Genomic DNA, 21,598 nt, shown 5'->3' on the forward strand with positions numbered 1-21,598 from the left:
GTGCACACTGTTTTACAGGTATTTTTATTTGATGCACTTTAAGTCTCAGAGGTGGAGTGCATATCTTATGAAGACATCAGATAGAACAGCCTTCGCTTCCTGAGCCTCTTCCTCTCAGACTTTCTTTTAAAAATACTGCAGGGAATCTTGTATTTCACTGCTAGCTTCTAAAAATTCTAGCATTTGCATTGGGCACACAATAGCTGTTGGAGAAACTTGCAGTCTGCCAAAGATGATCTCCTTACTGGCCATGAAATGAAATAAAAGAATGGGGGAGACATTCTTTTCCTCTGTTTATTTTGTGGTCTCTTGGTGGACATTGTCTCGCAGCAAAAAACATGTTAGCCCTTCCCTTTGAACCTCCCATTCTCACCAGATTAGAGCAGCAGGCACAGTCCACATTTCCTGTAGTGATGAACAGTTGTATTTTTTCCCCACAAAACTAACACATGCTAGATTCTAGATATTCTAACACATTCTAGATTCTCTTTCTCGGTGCAAATAAATGCAGCAGAAATCTTTATTGGTCAGTCATGAAAGTGAAAAGTGGCATCTTATGTTACTGAAGGAATGCTATCTACTTCAGCACACCATTTTGTATATTACTGCATTTACATCCTCATTTTCTCTTTTAATAATAAAATAATTATGTGCTTGTTGAATTGAATAGGCAGTGTTTGATGTGGACAAGAAGAAGGGATTGACCCTCATAGAAATCTGGGAAGGACTGACAGTAGATGATATCAAGAAAAGCACTGGCTGTGACTTCGCAGTAAGTAATTTTAAAAACCAGTACAGTTTGGAGTCAGAACAAATATATTCCACAAATACTTATCACATGAAGGCTTGTAGTTGAAGTGAGTTTCATCTTTATAGGTGAGGACTGAATAGACTATTAAGGGATTTACAACAAAAAATAATTTGGGGCTGATACAGTGTGATGATGTTGGAAGCATCAGAAGCTAGGAAAACCAGGAGAGATGGAGAAATAACTAAGAGTAAAAAGACAAGTGGAAAGGAAACTTCCATGCTTTGACTATGGAAGCTGATTAATTTCTGAGAGATGGATAAATATGTATTATTTCACTGTATAAGTTAGTTCACCTAACTCTCTGTTAGTGAAGTTTCCGTGCCATCTTTAGGTGGAGTTGAGAGTCTTTTTGACTACAGGAGCGACTACAGTTGTCCCCTCTATGTTAGTAGTGCCAATCAGTGAACTGCCTTGTACAAATGGAACTTACGCTCTGCATTAATCCAGCAAGTCCTTGCCTTTTGACATTCACATTCATTCTTAAGTTTCACTTAATGCAAACACAGAACTTACTAATGGAAAGTTATAGCACTCTAGAGTGTAACTGAATGCATGTCTGGTTGATAATGAAGTTTTTTCTTGGCCTGTCTCTACATCAACATTTCAAAATCTTTTCTTTGGTTATGAAGTCTTTTGGGGCAGTTCAGTCCTTCTTTGGCAAGGGCAGCAAGTATGACTGCACAAATTGTACTATAAAAATAGTTCAGGAATATTTAGTAATGAAGTAAAATACTCATTTTTGCAGAATTTCATGGCATGGTTATGACACCTGATTGACAAACTGCAGAGCATTTAGTATGTACAACAGTTTTTTATTCAGACTTTGAGCATATTCTTGGTAGTAAGGAAACTTTCTGCGCAATGAACCTGTGAAATTCCATTTATTTCCTATGTCCATAAGAGACCATTTCTGATAACCAAATATGATTATGTATTTTTCTTCTTAGATATTTTAAATAAAGGTCTCTCTGCTGAGACTACCTTTAATTATCCGAGAAAAAGATGTTGGATTAAAGACTAGTGGCCTGCAACTGCAGAGTGCAGGAAGCTGCTACAGAATCCCTTTGCTGAACCTAACTATGCTAGGTTACTAACTTTCCATGTAATGTTTTAGGGAAGACGTTATTTTTTTATTTAACGTAGAAGCAGCCTTCCACGTACAGCAGTTCTGTGTGGAAGTGAAATGATTCATTCAGCTTCTTACTTTGATCTAGTAAAAAATTATCAATATTTTAGAACTTTGATAATGTCAGAACTTCTTTTTCTTGGGCTAATCTGCCTGTCAAGCAGCTAGCATCCAGAAGTAAAACATAAAAATTAACTTTGGAGGTTTGCAGGTATCACAGTCAGTCACTTTGTTTTGTTCTTTTAGATTTACTTTGGGGAGTAACTTCATGATGAATTTGAAGGTGCAATGTTTAAGTAAGCATTTAAATAGATGTAAACTACAGGAAAGGACTTCTGTTTTCAGAAGACACTGAAAACACTCTTTACGTGTTCCAAACCTGCTGGTTTGAAAGGATCTGGATTTTTTTTTGTTGAGATGACTGACCAAGAGATACCTATTCAATTAAGTGGTGTTTCTCAAAGTAAAGGCAAGCTGCCTATGCTCAAGGGAGAAGTGAACAAAGAATTCAGAGAAAGAAGTGATATGGTTAAAATAAAGGGCTATGAGATTAAGCTTTGCAGTAGGTATGATAGGGCAAGACAATTAGGTTCAAAGAAAAGATTAACACCACCCACTGTTCCTTGGTGCTTTCCTAGAAATGTTACAAAGGAGTGATACAAACTTCAAATCTTTAGTGTAACCTGAAGTTAGGAGTTGATGAGAGGTACTGGAACAATGCCCTGTCTGGCTCCCTGGGATTTGTCTGTCTAAGGTCAGGAAGGGACCCTTAACAGGCACCATTTCCTAGCTCTCCAGAAAGCAAACTCCAGCATAGTCTGCTTTCTTTGGCTGCCACAGTCATGCATGAAATCATGAGCTGTGGGCATGAAAAATGTAGATGCTTCTTTGTTTTATGCATTTACGTGTACTTATCTTGAAAGCAGTGTCTTGCATAAATGCTTGCAAAGCAATGCTTGTTTGCAAAGCATGTACCTCTGCCAGAGCACATGCATGTGTCAGCATGATTTACTGATGGTTCCTTACAAAAGTGCCTACAGTCCCTACAGCACTGCAGGCTGAAAGTATGACACGAACCTCAATTATTGGAGGTTATCATGCCACCTCTGTGACATGGAAGCACACTAGCCCTTTCTTTCTTTTTTCCCCCCTCATCCTGTAGAGAATGTTTCCAGGCCATAGTGTCCTGTCCTGCTGTCATTGAAATCCTTACCAAATATTTTGAAATCTTTGACAGGAAGACTGGGTTGCTGTTGTGTAATATTGGACCCTTGATGGCCTGAATTTCATATACAGCAAACAACTACAGGTTCTTTACTTAGTTTTGAATTTCAGAAAATAGAAATTTGAGCACAGTGATAGGCAGTTATTCAGACTGCAGCATCCTTGGTCCTTTTTTTTTTTCACATTTCAAAAGTCTGCCTCAGGCTTTCTTGCAAGAGTAACAGTTGTGCTTGTGATTATTTATGTTCACTGAATAAGACATCTTGGGTTTATTTATATTGGTGACAGGAGCTTTAGTGATATTGTATTGCCACAGTAAAAGCAGGATCATATATTTTCCTAGTATGAAACAGAACTAATCAGAGGAAAATGAAGAGCTGGCCCCTTTTTCTAGTAGCTTTTTTTTTTTTTCAGTAGATGCAGTGCATGATCTGAACTAAAACAAATGTCTCTCTAAGTTCACTAGAAATGAGATTTTAAGAGATGGCTGTATCTTTGTATGTAACTGCCTCATTCCGTGCAGACAAATCATATTTGGAGAGGAGAACTTCATAGTCTATATGGCCATATTTGACACACATTTGACTATACAATTCCATTTCACAGCCTGTTTACTTGGAAAAATATTTCCTAAAGAGCATTTACAAAACAAAATGTCAAAGGAAACATGATTTAGAGTCAAGAATCTTCATTATAGACTGGCATAATTTAAAAAATAAACAATCCGCCCTCAATTTTACTGGGAAGACAAAATGTTGACTTATCTTGCATGCTTAAATAAGATTTTTGTTTTTTCAAAATATTCTTCAAAGATAACATGGAGCATAGAGAAAACATCTGTAAAGGCTAGTGTATGTTTAAAAAGGAATTGTGTGTCCAAGTATGACCAAGTTCAAAATTATACAGGATACAGATTTTATTTTCTGGAAAAACATTTTCCTTTGAGGAACATTTTCTTTTGAGGCTGTTGCAAGATTAAGTTCATTTTTAAATGGATGCTGTGCTGGTTTTTTTCCCTGCTCAATCACCCCTGCTTCAAAAACCATTAAAAAGAGATTTTTGTATCAAGTATATACATATGTATTTGATGTTAAAATTGTGGATTGCATTTCTCTGAAATGAAAAAAAATAAGTGTTAATAAGAGATAAGCAACTTTTACAAATTTAACAAATATGGGTTTTGGGGTTTGTTTTTTTTTTTTTTCGGGGGTCATTTTAAACTTTTGAACAGTAACTTGCTATTGCTTACTTGTTAAGTTCAATGAAACTTAACAGAATTAAGCCCTATTCAGAATCAGAACCTTTCACTACATAGAAAATCAATGAAATAAACATAGGGCTGTTTGTGTAGCTGAAAAGGGTATTTTGGGGTTGGGAATCAGAGATTCAACAGGTTTGAGCTGCAGCAAGCCCCAGAGCCCAGGTGTCTTCTTACCAGTTGAGAGGCCACATACTGGCCTACACAGGCAAACTCCTCCCACAACACCTACCTGTCCAACATTAGCAAAGTATTTAAAGCTTCCAAGATAAGGTGTTCTTCTTGTAAGTGAAATAATATTAAGAATGTGATGCTTAGGAGGTACTGTAAGAAAGTAGCAACTCTGAAGCTGTGCACCCTGAATGAGGTCTGCATTATAAAAGCTGTGCTGTTAGCACAGGGTGGTACTGGATTGACTGTCTCTTGTGAGCCAAAGCAGTGGACTCAGGGAGTCCTGAAATGTTTTCTACATTTCAGACTTAATTATTCCTTGTTTTCCAAGCACAAACCGTCCATTTTGTTACGCTGGCATTTTTTCCTGCTTATCTAATCACATTTTAGTTAGAGCAAAAGTTGCATTTAGGTCCAGTTCTGATTGGTGCTGGGCTCTCACCAGCTCCATTATGTTGCGCAGACTTTATGGCACATCAGACTCACAGGCATCAGACCCATCTGAAGTGGATAGTGGTACCCACAATTGACAGCTGTTAGCATCAGATGTGCAGACACCACATTTAATGTAATATGCTCATCAAATGTGAAATGCTTGATGATTTGATGGTACTGAAATCTACATCATCAGAAAAAATAGAAATCTCTCCAGTAATTACCTTTGTTGTTGTTTGCAGAAGACAGATTTTAGTGCTGCTACTTCAACCTCCAGTGTTTAGCTTTGTTTCAATGGAACCATCCCTGGCTGTGGCCGAATTAGGCCCAAACAAAGTGAGGCACATAGTAACTTGGACTCAAATGTTGAAGCGTTTCTGGAACTAATCCAGGAATGCTGATACACTGTACCGATTACTTCTAGTTCACACACAACTTTGAAAAAAATCAATGAATTGTTGCTATCCACTGAAAACATTTCATTAGTATTTGATACAGTAAACAGATTTGTCAATAACTAACTTTTCTGCAGTGGCTAGTCTCATAAGGTTATAAATGATGATACATAGTGGCTGGGGAAAAGATCACATAGAAATCTAAATGGTACAGAAAACACAGCCCAGTACCTATAAAAGAAGAGGCATTAATGCTTGAAAAGGCACTTATATATTATTCTTTCATGAATTAGCTTCTTGAGTAGTGTTAACTAAAAAAGATGGGTTAATGAGGCAGGAGGATGCAGTAGCTGATGCTTCCATGGGATGCATTAATCAACTAGGTGCCAGGTTTTCCATGAAACTATTTTTCATCCTGAATCACATGAGTTATTTCTGATCTTCATCTTGGAGCATTGGGCTAGGAACAGGAGATAATTAAAGAGGCTTGGATCTTCTGTGGAGAGACCTGTTCTCAGGGGTTTTGTGTAGACCTGGAGTAAAAGTTCAAGCAAATGTTAGCCACTGCTGCTCTACAAAGTCTTCTCTATATTGTTCCTATTTATACCTTCTTTCCTCATCAACCTTCCTGTTTAGGCTTACTTATTTTTGGCCTGCTGTACATCTTATAATATCACTAACTGAATTTTGTGAGTGAATGAATTAAAACAATAGAATACATAGATGTGTCCTTACACAAAAATTAATGTGAATGGAAAAATACAAGGTTTTTAAAAGAAAAGCAAAATTGAAATTGATTAACTATATAATGATTAAACAAATAAAATTGAATGTGACTGGAAGAAAGACATTTTAAAAAATAAGAAATATAAATTTGATATTGTAATGTATCATCATCAAACAATCCCATTGAATGTATCCATACACAATAGTTACAGAGTGTTTATTGTATAGGCATAACTTTGATTGCATTTCCCCTGCAAACATGCATGTTCCAAAACTTGATTGACTGTTTCTGCACAGAAGACTGTGTAGGGGGCAAGTACAGGTTCATCTGCCAAAGTTTAATATCCTTGCATTCTTACACCAATAATCTATCTCAAAATAAATGAAGTTCGGAATCTAGATAATAGCACCACACGTATCTTGTATTCTTGCATCAGAAAATTTAGTTGTGGTAGTTTTTATCTCTGACAAACTGCAAATATGGCAGGTTAAGTAAGTACAGTGTCTAGTCTTCAGTGATATATAGTTGATACAGGTGAAAGTGAATGGTGGGTTGTACTGCTAGATCTTATCTGTATGACAACAGTTGTGGTTTTTTTTCCCCTTCTTTTTGCTAGGTTTCACCGAAACTAATACCCATGAGGCAGATTTAAATGTGAATCACAGACTGCGCTTATTTCACAAGAAGGCTTGTTTCCAAATGGAATAAGTTGATGACTGTCTTGTAATTTTACTTTTTTTTTTTCCTTTTTTTTTTTTAAGGGCTCTCTAAGTAGTTTAAAGATAGTTAAACTCAGGCTGTGACTATAAGCCTAATTGTATTCTGCTTTCATAAAATTACCAACTTTAATGGAATGGTGAATATATTCTATAAGTTTTGAATAATGTTACAGTAAAATGTTAATGATCATTGTAAAAAGAAAAAAATGCCTTGTAGTCTGTCTGCCAAATACTAGTTTTTTTATACAGAATTAGAAAAAAACATGCAAAACTTATGATTGCCTCTGTTTCTTGATATCTGTTGCATTGGAACTACAGCACTTATAATGTCTATTCTCCTGTAAAAATGTGGGTTTTTCTTTTCTGGAGTGGTCTATAACAACTGTATGTATCTGTAGAAAGATATTAGGAATATGGACGTTCCTTTTTCTGAATCTTTTCATCAGTCTGTAACAAAATTGTTTAAACCAGTGGAAATAATTGGGACCTAAATATATCTGCTGTTTTCACAGTGTGTGTCTGTTGGTGTTGAGAGGCCTGTGCCTCCCAAAGTCCAACTGTGGCCCTTCATATTTCAGGCATACAAACTAGAATGGGGCAAGTGTGAAGGAGGAAGATGAAAAAGTGTCTGTCCTTATGCAGGTTATTGGTAGCTGCACAATTTCCCTTATGAACAGTTCTTATTCTCCAGATATAATGCTTCTCCCCAGCTCCCAGTCAAAGGCAGATGAATATTATTTCTGGAGTCAGGTCTGTCCTTCCAGTTCTCACAGAGAAAAGGGGAAGAGAAGGTTGTGGACACTTTGAAGATTCTTCTGAAGGGACTACAGATGGTTAAGAATAAAAGCAATATGCACCATTTGTCAATCAAGGCACCAGCTAAGTCTAAATTTAGAGTTTGGAACCCAATTTCATCATGACTTGAGACAATCAAAATTAAAAGACATTATCTCAGAGTCATTTTGATGGAGGCATTCTTTTTCCTCTTAATTGCAAAATCATTTTTATATTTTGTTACTTTTGCAAACAGTTAGTATGACAGCTTTGGATCTCACATACCAAATCAGTACAATATGTCTTTATTATAGAGGGCAAAATTGACTGGAAATCGACATTTACTAAAATACAGTGTTCTCTCCAATATAATGGTTTCTGTCATTTCTGTCATTTGTATAAATAGGAGCATATAAAACACTTTGGTTAAAATAATTCCTGATATAATGTGTGGCATCAAGACTGCAGCATATTAGGTGACTGAAAAACAAGTAAAATGTAGATGCACAAGAAAAGTTTACATAATGCCTATCAAACATGTAATAAGCATGTTAAGCACATGACATAGAAAGGCATTCTAATACTAAGTGAATAAGGGATTCACCATAGTCAATGTGTGTTGTGGAAGGAATGTAACACATTTTTTGGGCAACCAGACAGAAAAATCATGCAATATTTAGCTCTTGTTCTAGCCTTTGTATAGCATTTTTCTAAAATATGAAATGCTTCTCTTTCATGGAACAGTTACAAAATCTGTCTTGATTCACACATGGGTTTTACAGCAGTAAAACTGCTTTGATTGGAGGTATTATATTGTATAGTTGCACTTACCCTAAACAGTTCTTTGATAATCTCTTGTCAATACCGTAGCAAGCCACCCTTCTACCCAGAAAGAAATAAACAAAATGCCTTTATAAACACTGTTATGCCAGTATAAAAGTATTCCCATAAACTAAGCTGTGACTTGAACTCGTAGCTGCTAGTGGGTGGTAGGCCATTGTGCACCCTGCATCTGTAGGCAAGACCTGATGCTGAGTCTGTGGAAAAGAAATATGTTGTACAAAGACCACTGTTAATTTCATGATTAACATATACAAGTGATTTGGTTGATAGGTAATTTGCATCAAAGACCTGAAACCACACTGCAAGATATCTTAACACTGCATGTTTTCACATGTTTTCTCTATTTAGGCTGTTTAGATGTATTCCCTGTGTTACTCACTCATTCCACACAAGTTAAGTTTGACCTTTTTTTTTTGCTGTGGAGGTGCACTCAAGTTCTGCTCACAGAGGTTTTGAAGATTAAAAATCTGTATATAATATAACCTAACTATTTTAGCTAACTGTAAAGGCTTTCACTTTTGAATAGAGCAGCCCAGAGGCCTCTTCCCTAACCCATGAAGACAGTTCGGTGGCCGTTCTGACCCCCGTGGTGCTGTAGACAACAAAAGGTGCCTGTCTTTGCCTTCAGGGCCAGAGATGGGTGAAGAGCTACTCTAAGAGGATGGGTATAGTCCCTGAATGCATTTTGTTCATCTTCACTCAAAGGTCTTTTATAGAGTACCTGAAATAGATGATGGTTTTAGGGGAGAATTATAAAAACTATAATACAGGGAAAGGCAGTTATTGTTAACTTATCCAGAGGGAAAAAAAACCCACAAAAAGACCAAAGAACACAAACATTTAAGTAGATGGGCAAATCTTAAAGAAATCTATAAATGAAAATGCTGATCTTTTTCAATTACCTATGCTACATTAGTTGTAGGACTGATTAGTTAATTACAGTAAACATTTACACATCTGTGAAGAACAGGAGAAGTGTCTGAGGGCAGGATCAGGTGTACACTGCTTCTGCATAGAATTTTGCTTTGCTGGTACACGCACAGAAGCCATTATTGTAATTAATACATGGCTATATAAAGACTAATGACCTAGTAATGTCTAGGAGTTAAGCATCTTGGTTTCTGAATCAAATAATTAGGACCCAAGAACTCCTGGTTTCCAGCTTTTCTGGTTCTCCACTTACTGCCTTGTGGAATGACAGCTGTGTTCTCTGCCTTGTCTCCTGTTGCTGGAAAAGGGGATGGTGTTTTTCCTACCTCACAGGGATGTTGTGAGGAATAAGAAGCTAAGGTCTGTGCAAGAGGTAATTTGTTTCTCTTCAACTTGGGGATCACACTTGATCAAGAGTGTGGAAAACTGTCATACATGCTGTACATTTGAGTTCTGTGTCTTATTTGTGTCAGTTTTAACGCAAGAGAGCAAAAGCACATGGTGCTGAAAATTGGGGATAAAAGGAGAACAGGCTCTCTCCACATACAGCAACGATGCTGTAGCAACAGGAGACAAGATATGTATGTCACATGTCAATTTTTTTATCTTGAGGACAAAAGATTGTGGCAAAATACTGGTATTGTTATGAAAATGTTATGAGTCCGCACAAGCTAATTGCAACAAGCTTTGAATCCACCTTTTAAATTCATTTGTTAAGCAAAATAAAAATTAAAGCACTCCTAAGTATTTCTCTTTCTGTGGACACAAGTGTGGTTCACAGGTAAGGTATACTCTGAGCAGTTGTTGCAATAGTTGGTATTGCAGGGATGAAGGTTTATTGAGACTGAAATCATTCCCTGCTTGACAGCACTTCACAAGACAAGGACAGTTGATATTCTTTGTCCTGAAGAAGATGATGATTCCACTATATTACCACATTGGACTTCACTTTATATTTTATTGATTTTTTTGTCTGTGAAAAAAAGAAAAAAAATTAGAAAACATAGCTATGCTGTAAACTCTGCAAACTAAACATTGGAGTCCTTCCTATGTATTTGCTAAACAATCAATAAAGTAAAGGTTTAAAATTGCAGCTTTTGTCTATGAATTTGTCTATTACCATTGTTTGTGGTGTTCTGTTCTGCTTTTAGGAGAAGTAAAAGTAGCTTGTGTTCACACCAGCATGTCACGCCTCTGCACATGGCAAAACCTCAAGGTCTTGTCTGAATGTGGATGGGTTTGATAAACAGAAATAATGAAGCTCGAAAATCAGCAGCTGGATTCTACATGTTCTCTCTTCTCACTGATGTCTCTGTTGGGTCAATCTCAAACATAATTATCACATTCATTTTCAAAATGACTTGTTTTTCAATCAAGTTAAATAGTGGACTGCATATGTAGTCCTTAGAGAACTGATTTTTTACCTTTTGATTAAAACTGCTGTAGAACTGATCACATTTGAGATGTTAATCATCGATGTTAGCGTGTGGCTGCACTCTGAAAATTGTACTAGATGACACATGAAGACAAATTCCATTAACCACCTACTGAATGATAAAGTAGATGATTGCAAAGGGATGAAAATGTCTGTGTGTAGTAGGGTCATCTTTCCATACCTGTCATAAGGTCATGTATAAATGTGTCATAGAATCATTTTCTCTTCAGTATCATCAGAAAGCAGGTTGAAAAATGTGAAGAAAAATGCTTAGAGTTATTTTAAAAAACCCTGATGTTTTTCTCTGAAATGAAAGTGTTCAGTAATTTATATGTGTGGTCAAAATCCAACATCCTTGTGAAGGGGGCTACAAGGTAAGTGCCAAACCCCCAGAGATAATACAGCAATCTTGCAGCTCTGAAATCCACTCATGCAAATGTGGAAGGTTATGTTTTCCTCTAACAAGAGGAGAAAGTTGGTTACAGGCATATCCGAGTAGTTTTGAGGTGCCTTATATGTCTTCTGGTTTGTGTATTGCACTGGTTTGGGTTTGGGTAGAGTTAATTTTCTTCACAGTAGCTGGTATGGGGCTGTGTTCAGTATTTGTGCTGAACACAGGGTTGACAACTCAGGGGTGTTTCCCTTATCCTGAGCAGTGCTTGCACAGAGCTAAGGCCTTTCTGCTTCTCATCCCACCCCACCACTGAAGAGGCTGGGGATCACAGGAGTGGGAGGGGACTCGGCTGGGACATCCTTTCTTTGCTGCACAGCAGTAGTCTCCTGAGAGCAGAACCCCTCTTCTGCACATAGACATCTGCTCCTGGAAAGCAGGGATCTTAACATACCCATACCACAATGTGTTTGGCAGCTTGAAATGGAAGAATTTCAGAGAACACCAGGATGGGGAAGGAATTCCTTTTCTGAATGTATTTATATAACATCAGGTTTTGGGGCTCCAGCAAAGATAAAAGTAGCTATTGTGCTTGGGTCATGAAAACTTTCTGTGCCTGGTTCACATATTTATATACACATTTAGAAGAAGTAAGGGCATGGGAGAAATCCTTGCCTTCAAAGTGATTGGGTTCTCCATCTGCTTCCCATGATACTTTCTATTGATTGTATTTTATTGATGTAATCTCTTGCAGAAGCAAGCAGAACATTACTTATTTGTGGGAGCAGTAGAGCCTAAACCTAGAATTTTTATTTCAATGTTTTTAGAACTGTCCCCTGAGCATGCAATCCAGAAAAAAACCTGTTTAATTTGTGTAAATTTTTGATAGATGATTAGACTACATCTGCTGTAGTGCTTTAGGGCATTGCCCCTGCTGCTATTGCATAGGTGAGAAATGCTGCCTTTGGTGCAGTGCAGATCATCATGTTTATCTCAAACCTGTGCCTGTGTGAGGTTCACAAGCCAGTGTCCACCCACCTGGCTGCTAAAGGGTCTCACCTTGTATGTAGGTTTGTGCTGTTTTCAACACAGAAGTGGCACAGCCCCACGTCCTTTGAAAATTGGTGATGATGTTTCTTTCCTTGTATGAACTCAGCTGGGAGAGTTTTTGCAAAGGTTTGGCAAAACCCTGTCCAGTGGGATTAAAAGTACATCTTTCTTGTCCCAGGAAAACACCTAACCGGCCATGCTGCCTGGAATCTGGGTGAGAGAGCTGCTCCAGGGAATAATGTCTTCTTTTGCAGAAGGATGACAAAAGCCACAAGGCTGTGAATGAAGTCAAGAAGGAGCAGGAGATGTCCAGGTAGTGTGCAAGGCATTCTCCCCACAGTGACAAGGCTTGAATTATCCTTCAGGGGATGGCTCTTCTTTCATTAACATGAGCTTTCAAATGTGTAAGCAGCTCACTTCCCCTCTTTTCTGGCTGCCCTGTGTGTAGGTGCCTACCTGCAAGGTGTTCCTTGGGCAAGCAGCATAACTGTGAAGTATCTTAAAGAACTGGCAAGGCAAGCAGAGTACTCATATTACACCTCAGCACAGTTACACAGAGGGATTTTCCCCTTTAGGATTGGGTTGTCTAAATGAATCAAATTTGTAGATGCTCATGACAAATTGCTTTTACAATTTGGATAAATTCCTAAATATTCTCTTTGGTTCTGTAGCTGGAAAGTACATAATACACAGGTAGAAAAGGGAACTGAAAATGCAGGGAAATGCAGGGAAAACCTGTTTCACTGTTTAAGCAGTGAGTGAATAAAGACTATGAATTGGATCTGATTCCTATATCCTGCAAAATCATGTTTCCTCCACCTGTTTGGAAAATTTGACTGTATGAGCAATTAACACTTCATTCAGATTTGTCCAAAAACAAGGCAAACTATGTGATGCTATAGCAGGAAAGGCTGTCTTGTCCAATAATATCCCTAAAAACACAAACTTTAATCAGACACTCTGGTTTGCCACTCGTTTTTGTCTAATTCCATCTTGTATTTGCTTCAATAAACCCCATCACCTATGCTTTCCTCTTTCTGGCACCCTACCAATCCTAAACAAGTAACTCCCTCTGCTCAAGGAAGACTGCTCAAATTTCATCAGTTTTCCTGCTTGCCTGGGCTTGTTCTTAGGGGGAGGAGAGGAAGTAGAATGTGTGTGCCCATGTTCTGCTGAGCCATGCCAGCAGGGGAACTGAAACCAGAATAGCAGAGGGGACACCACGGGCAGAGATGGTGCTGGGGAATGGTGTTAGAGAGCCACCACTGAGCATCAGCACCTCTGGTGTTCTGGTCAGTTTCTAATGCACTGTCAGTCACACACCCCTGTCAGAAAAAAACCTGTTCCACGGTTACATTCTCCTCTCTGTTTTTAATTTTATTTCAACTTGGAGATCACATGGCTGTTCTGTTTGTAAAATTAGTGAAGAGGATGAATCTGAGTGAAGAGGATGAATCTGAGCGAAAAGCCCTGGGCATTTTCCTGACTGCTGTGCCCACTGGGACAAGAAGGAAGACATCAGTCTTGGACATGGCTCTTCTCAGATCATAGATGCTTGTTCTGTGGGCTGTGCTTATACAGTGGTGGGAGACAGAGCTGAGGATGGCTCAGGACTTATATGGATCAAAAGGAAGGAGCTGAGATCTGGGGCTGAAATGGCACAAACCCATTTTTCTGTCCTGCATGGCAGAACCACTGCTGGAACTCTTAGTTCCACTGGGGGATGCTTCTCATTCTAGTGCTAATACTTCAGGATTACAGGCATTGGTATTGCTGATTTTCTGCTGCTGTATTGATTAATACCAACATTTTCAGATTCTTGTCTTCTTCAGGCAACCTTTGGCCTGGAAAAGGAGGAAAAAAAAAAAGCCAACTGCATAAATCTGCTAGCTATAAAACTGAAGGATGGTGAAATTATTCTGCAACAGCATATCCAGGTTCTCATTAAGAGCAATTCAGCATTTTTAGGACATGTTAACTGCTGCAAGAAGAAGAAGCTGCAGATCAATATAAAATAAACTACAGCTTCACAAAAGCCAATTTATAATTTCCAAAGTTTCCAATTTTCCTCAGTTGTGCAGGAAAGTCATCACTGGTTTATGAGCAGGACAAAGTTACAGAGAAGGCCTCAAACCACTTTGGATGTGGAGTTGCAAAACTCCTCCAATCTGAAAAAACCCATCATATTGTAATGACAAAAGCCTGGAGGTAACCTGGCACAGAGAAACTGAGAAAGGGGAATGATCACTGATAACTTCACTTCAAAAGTGGAGAGGTCATGGCTGGTAATTAATTATCCAAATCGCTCCTGAGTATATCTTTACCAAACAAGCTATCTGACCTATTGCAAAGCAATCCAAAAGCAACAACATGAGACCGTTTTTCCATGGGGATTTTAACTGTGCAGCAGATATTTTCACAGTGGAACTGAAAGGGACAGAGAGACCAGGGAGCAGCACTGTCACATCATGGCACTGCTGGTCCTGGGGCAGCAAACCCACCCACCAGGTCATGATTCCTGGCTCTTGATTTGGATGGGATCCTCTTTGAAGTGATCTTGACAAGTGCATGTGTTGTTTAAACATATATTCATATTTCAAATCAGATTTAAGTGTGGGCTTGGGGACCTCCAGGAGCCCCTCAAGGAGCATAAGCTTAGATGTGGAGGTCAGGGGAAGTCAGACAACAGGCACTGTGACCTGAGAGGGCTTTTTTGGCAGCCAAGCAGGACCTACCAGCAAATGGGGAATCTGCAGTGTGGACATAGTGCTCTTCCAGGGATGGTGGGACAGGAAAGCTGGGAAGTGCTGTGCAATGCAGGTCTCCCCATGTTGTCAGTTCCCATCTCCAAGTTGGGTCACGACAAGGGCAGACCTTCAGCCTGCTTTGCAGAGATTTCACGTCTTTTCCCAGAGATGCTGAGAGCTGAACCTGGGCTTGGGTAGGCACATCTGAAGGCTTTCTGTATACAGAATAACGCTTCTGACATGACAAATTTTGGCAGTACCTGATAATTTTACCCCAAAGGGATCCCAGTTCTTAGTACAAGAGAATATGCAAGGCATGATGCTTTAGCTGGGGCAGGTGCATGGGGAAACTGTGGGGAAGTGGAGGTTGCCCAGAGCAATTTTAGCTACTTAAGCATTAACTACTAAATGCTTATTAATTTAGTGAGATTGTGGCCTAAGGATCCCAGGATTACTGCTCCCCAGTACAAGCTTTCATCTTTGAGTGCACAGTAAATGTTTTAAGTACTTGGCTTTCAAATATTAAGAAGAGCCACACTAAAACCTAGAAATATTCTAATAATAATATTATCTGAAATAATCTAATAATAATAATAACAACATAATATTAAGCTAGATTTAATGTAACAGGTTCTGTAAAAATCCAGTAAATGAAGAGAGTAGGAAGAGAACAGGTTTCCTGTGAGTTTCTTGCCACTTATCACTCCAAATTTTGTATATTCACACAGTGCTTCACAGCTTAAGAGAACTTTGTCAAATCAAACCCAGCAGCAGACATTCATCTCCCTAATTACTGGGGCCAGAGAAGAGGAAGCAAGCTCTAATTTTACCACCACTATTTGGAGATGAAGCCTTCCGTAATAAAAATGAATACAGCTGGAGTCCCACTAGTTATAGAGAATCTGTAAGTTGGGAAATGAAAAAAGATAACTGGGTTTGCTGAATAAATCAGCACTGCCATCCCTGCTGGGGAATGTGGTTACGTGTGTCACAGCAGGAGGAGGTCAGCATCCTGCGCTCAGGCTCAGTGCAATTACCCAGGGGAGTGGTGGGAGTGCAGCTGGAAATGATGCACTCAGCACATCCTCATCTACAGAAGGATAATACCCAAATGCACTGAAATGACAGGAGGAAAGGTCAATTCTTAACTGGTTCCTGCCACTAAAGCCAGGACTGCAGAGAAGGAAAGCTGCTATGTTCTCACAGGTGAATTAAGCTGGTGGTCTAACATGAGCCTAATTTCTCCCCAAAGTATGTTTTGCTGGGGTGGTGTGAGCCCCAGGGTTTGGTTGCTGCCTCAGCTGTGAGGTTCTGGGTGGCAGGGTGCCAGCCAGCCCCCACTAGCACTTTCTGCCAGCTTTGTTGCTGTTACTAATTTTTAAGGCATCACAAAACATTAGAGGTCCTTAAGCATGACATGAAGCTGTGGCTGAGATATTATTCAAAGAAGAGGACTCTTATTGCTGTTTGAGTGTTCACAGTAAGGTTGCAGAGGTATTTGCTAATCCTAGTAAACAAAAAAATCCCTGCAGCTAAGAGCCATCTCCAGAAAGCACAGGCAAGGTTGGCGGCTCTCCCACGTTGTTCTTCCACCGTTTTTTTTTTTTCCCCGGTCATGTACACACAGTAATTTTTTTCACCCTTTCCCCTGTGTGTGGGGAAAAAAAAAATCTTATAACAAGGTTTTTTAAATACCTCTTCTTCAACATGATCCTAACAGGATCATCAGCATGTGCACACCTGTATAAGTGTAAGATAAAGAGGGAGAAGATGATAGGCAAACATGTTACAGTGATAGTAAGTGGCATAGGACTAGAAATGCCACAGGATCATTTAAGGATAATTTAAAATCAATTTGGCCAAGTCGCTGTCTTGTTTCCTGTCCTGGAAAAGCCACTGTGTGTCTTATTAAAATCCTGTAGCTGCTTAAAATGAGGGAAGAGTGAGACAGAAAGTAGGTCAAAGTGCAGCTTTCAGAGTGTGAGAGCTTTTTAGATCACTGAAGAGCATAAAGTTTATCAATCTGTATTTTGGACAGTGCTAGAACTGACAAAGCACATGAAGTGCTGCCAGGGCAAGAGCTGACCTCAGTAGAGGAGATGTGTATTACTTCCTGCGGATTATTCTTGGACAGGTGAAAATAAATGTCTCTGATTACAAAAGGAGGGATGTGTGTAATGCCAGAGCCAGGGTACTGATGTGAGCCTGAGGCTGCTGTGGCCCTTGGGGCAGCTGAGCCTCCAGGCAAGGACCTGCTGAGGGCCAGGGTTTGGGATAAGGGCACTCTGTGTGTGCTCAGTTTGGACTCTGGCTTTTAATCAGGCTCTGGAATAGTCACCAGAGGATCTTGGTACAATGAAAGACAAAGGAAAATGTAAGAATATCTGGGAGAACCAGCTCATTTTAAAATTTAGAGAGGAGCAGTTCCTGTAGTCCCAAGTACAGGAGAAGAATTTGTTCCTTTCTATGCCTGTGGCTGGGAAAACTTGCTTTAAATAGAAACTTTTTGTCTTGTGAAACTTGCTTTAAATAGAAACTTTTGGCCAATAGTGGTAGCTTTCCTCTTACCAGAAAAGTTATTACTTTCCCTACCATCTGACAGCATCATTAGAAGATCCTTTCCCTTAACCTTCACGTCAGCTGTTACTGAGTATAAAGCAGGTTTGACCATCTGTACGTTCTCCCTATTAAATGCCCTTTTCACAATTAATTATACAGTAATTCTCCCAGGGCGGTAAGTCTGGCAAATAATGGTATATTCCAATGCAAACATTCTTTTGATGAGGGTCCAAGAGAGCAGGCACAAGGGACAGTGCAACCTTCACCCACAACCTTCACCTTCAACAGGGTCATTTCTCTGATGTTTGTGGCTAAAGGGACTTACAGGATGCTGTTGTTCAAGGCAACTTCCCAGGTTGCTCACAATGGAAGTCCTCAAGTAACCCTAGAAAAAGATAAGGCTATTACATGACTATTTCTTGGGATTTATCATGCTGTGTAGAGTATTGAGGGGCCAGAGGGAAGTGCTGCACGGAGCACGGGGAGAGGCACGTGTTCCTGAATTATCTGCAAGGCAGGTTTCCTGCTCTGCCACAAGATAGCATGAGAGGAAAGTGCTTTAGTTTGGCAAACAAGACTGCTCTCAGTAGGAAATAATAAAAAAAAAAAAAAAAAAAAAAAAAAAAAAACCCACGATTTTTTCCTTTTATCAAAGCTGAAAGCTTTGCTGCTGAGGCTGTGCTGCCTGATTTTGGGTATTCACCCACCCCAGCCTGCCTGGGGCCCCTCCACCCTGGCATCTCACACCACTCCAGCCAACACTTCAGCAAAAGAATTGTTCCCCCTCAGGGAATGTGCAACACTGGCAAAAGCCTGGGCACAAGAACTGAAGGCAAACAAATGGGATTTCAGGCCATTTTTTTCCCTTTAAGTAAGGGTCACTGGAGTGGCTGAGCACCCTCCCACCAGCTTTCAGAGCAGCTGGTCCAGGACCCTCCTCCATCACCCTCAGCAGGGCTTCACTCCTGTTCACTTCCACCGTCGTGCTGCAATGGTGCTGGTTTCAATTTTTTATCTTGGCAGGCTTTCATGAAATTATATTATTTATAGTCCTGTGTCCATTCACATCATCATTACTCTCTAACAATAAACTTAATAATGCCTTTGCAAGCCTTTGTTATTTGCTGAATGCTGTGGGGTGCTGTGTTTCAGAGCTATCATGCACTTTACAGAGCCTATGATTTGTCTCTCGGGTATGTTATCTTGCTATTAGCTGTAAATAGGGATCTAGATAATGTTTTACATCTGTACCATTAAGAAGCAACAAATTAGACTCTTCCCTAGCCTCTTCTGCTAGCTCACTAATCTTTGTTAACTTCAGGAAAAATGGAGAAGAAAAAGATCACTGTTTGTAAAGATACTGAGAAAACTCCACAATTCATATGCTTGAGACTATAACAACTGAGATATTTTAACCAGATCTGGTTGAAATTCAATACTTCTTTTCCTGGGAAAGCCACAGATTGTTGCTATTTGTTTTCAAAGCAAAATGAAAAGGAAGCCAAATGCATGAAATTTCCTTTACAAAAGACATATATATAAAAGAGATAAATATTAATTTCAAATCCACTATTTAGAACATTTTGTTTCAATGAAATGCAAAATAAAACAGTTCAGTATAAAAAATCCACTTAAAAAGAAAAAGATAAAAATATTCCTCCTTAGAGCAACAGAAGCATTTATTTTCAATGTATTTGCAAAATAAAATAAGCAGCTTCCAGATGTTCCCGGGGAAGTTGTTTTCAAAGGCTAACCAGACAGCAGCTTTCAAGATGCAGATAACTGAGCAAAAAAATGCTGAAGTTTCCATCCCCAGTGCTGGTGAGGTTTTGATCAACTCTTACAAGGCAGGGGAACAAATGCTTTTTGAAAGTTTTTTTCCACATTGACAAAGAATCAGATTTCTGAGTCTTTGAAAGTATGATTCAGTAGCTGAGGTTCTGAAGCCTTAAGAGCAGCTTAGTTTTGGACAAAGGGCCTGTCCAGATGGGCAGCCTGTGCTGGACACTGTGCTGAGGTGGTAGGACAGACAGACTGCTTGGGTCCTGGCTGGCCCCTCACCCTCCTGCCTGCTTTGCCTGGACTCTGTTCAAGGGGTGCATCCCACTCAGTACAACATTTCCAAAAGTGATGTGTTCAGAGATTTGAGGTCTTGGCTGAACACTCTGAAACAGGTTTAGACACCTTGGATAGTGTTTAGACACCTAAAGGGGTCAACATCACACCATTGCCTGGACACCAGGAAACATCCCACAAGCAGTTTTTTGCCTTTTTCTTACACACTTGATTTTTCATCTTGAGTTTTTCTTCCTGGGAGCAGTGTCAGCACCTGACACTAATGGAATAGATCTCAGGGATGCCAACCCAAATGCATGAGGAGACCACTGGAGTGCACAAGATATGATGTTCCTTCACCAAACTCATGCTCTTCCACCTCTTAACATATTAACCAACCTCATGAGCCAGCCTCTCTGCTTACAGAAATAGTGATTTGTTTTGTTGGAAACCATTACCAGGATGGAGAGCAGACCTGTCCACAGCTGAGCAAACAATGATGCCTTTGAATACCTGATTTGTGGGTAGTGTTTGGAATAAAGGGAAATCTTTTTATCACAGGATCAGTGAAGCAATATGAGCAGGGCCATGATTGCCTGATGAAGCTTAGTGCACTTTCAGAAGATAAAATTAGTGCAGCTTAAGACTTGAGAAAATTCAGAGTTTGGGAGGGATGTAGCTGCTGATGGGCACCTTGGGATGTAAAACTCTGCAAAACAGTTCTCCTGATTTCTCATGTGAAGGTATATAGGGTTCAGTACAGCTTATCAGCACCTCACAGTGGTAGGCACCATCCTGCAGTAATGCATGTTACAGCCAGAGCACAAAAAATGTCATCATCTGGTGAAGAGTAGGATGGAATCCATTGTAACAATGACTGATGGGAGCAAATCAAAGTTTTATGGAATATTCATGGCTTTCTTAGCTCTTCCCTTTCTACCTTGAAGTGATCTCCTGACAAACTGAGCTAACTTTGCAGTGTTGGTTTCACTCCCTTCCAGTTCTCACTGCTGAATTTCACCTGTTCTTTTCACTGACTCCACAGCTGGGCAGTGATCCTGGCCCCAGGTACAACATCTCAGACACCTGGTGAAGGTAACTGGCTGCTTCTCACTGAATACTTGCTAAGGGAGACTCAGCCCCTCTTCTTTAAATTCTCATTCTTCATTTATCTCTGAGGTGATGGGTGATTTTTTCTAGTTGATTTTCAGTTTGTAAAAGCCAGCAGTCAGAAGGGTTATCTGTGATTTCACTCCCTTCATGTGATCAGAAATGTCTCTAGAAGAAGCAAGCTTCTATGAACTCCACAATGTTGTGGTGTCACATATCTGCAGCAATAATAAAAAGAAATTTTTCTTGTTTTCCTTCACAGAAATATGGGCTCATATAGATCCACAAGGTGAGTTACTGCACAGTAAGAGACTTGTGGAACCAGGTTTGCAAATGTGGAAACCGAAAACATAAGTTTTAGATCCTAGAGGAACTCAAGCCCAGCTCTGGATGTCAGCCTGTAATTGCTGGATGTGTGTGGTGGTTTCACATTCGCTGAATTTTATTTACCAACTGGAAATAGAATTTTGGGAGAAAAAGGCAAAACAGGCTCAACCTACACACAGTAAGGAAAAGAAAGAAAAAAAATTTGAAACTTTCAAAACCCTCCTCCTCCTCCCACAATGTTCACTTTCCTACAAACAACACAGAGACAAAACCTGTGACATTCAGTCAGTTTGACCATTTAAATATATAGTCTTTCATCAATTCTTCAGGAGAGGAGTCTGTGTTTACCATGGAATTCTCCCAGTGACAAGCTAGAAAGGTTCTCTTGTGGGTTGGAACTCTCACAGAAACAGCCCGGGGAAAACCTTCTTCCATGTGGTCTCCTCCCATTAGCAGTTTCCTAAGTTGCTTATGGGTCATGGAACTCGGGCATCTAGGGTATCACCTTTTA

The 21,598-nt window shown here is 39.5% G+C and overlaps 1 protein-coding gene across 1 annotated transcript in view; it reads left to right on the plus strand.

Annotated features, from left to right (window-relative positions):
• OXCT1 (3-oxoacid CoA-transferase 1) overlaps positions 1-10,506 on the plus strand; it is an 82,732-nt gene extending 72,226 nt beyond the window's left edge. The window contains exons 16-17 of the mRNA XM_083883994.1: positions 671-772; positions 6,764-10,506. Of these exons, the coding sequence (XP_083740120.1) occupies positions 671-772; positions 6,764-6,799 (138 nt within the window). The 3' untranslated portion in view covers positions 6,800-10,506. The remainder of the gene's footprint in view (positions 1-670; positions 773-6,763) is intronic.
• Positions 10,507-21,598: the final 11,092 nt, after the last annotated feature.

This window comes from Zosterops lateralis, assembly GCF_965231275.1.
Source record: "Zosterops lateralis genome assembly, chromosome: Z".
NCBI classification, from domain to species: Eukaryota; Metazoa; Chordata; class Aves; order Passeriformes; family Zosteropidae; genus Zosterops; species Zosterops lateralis.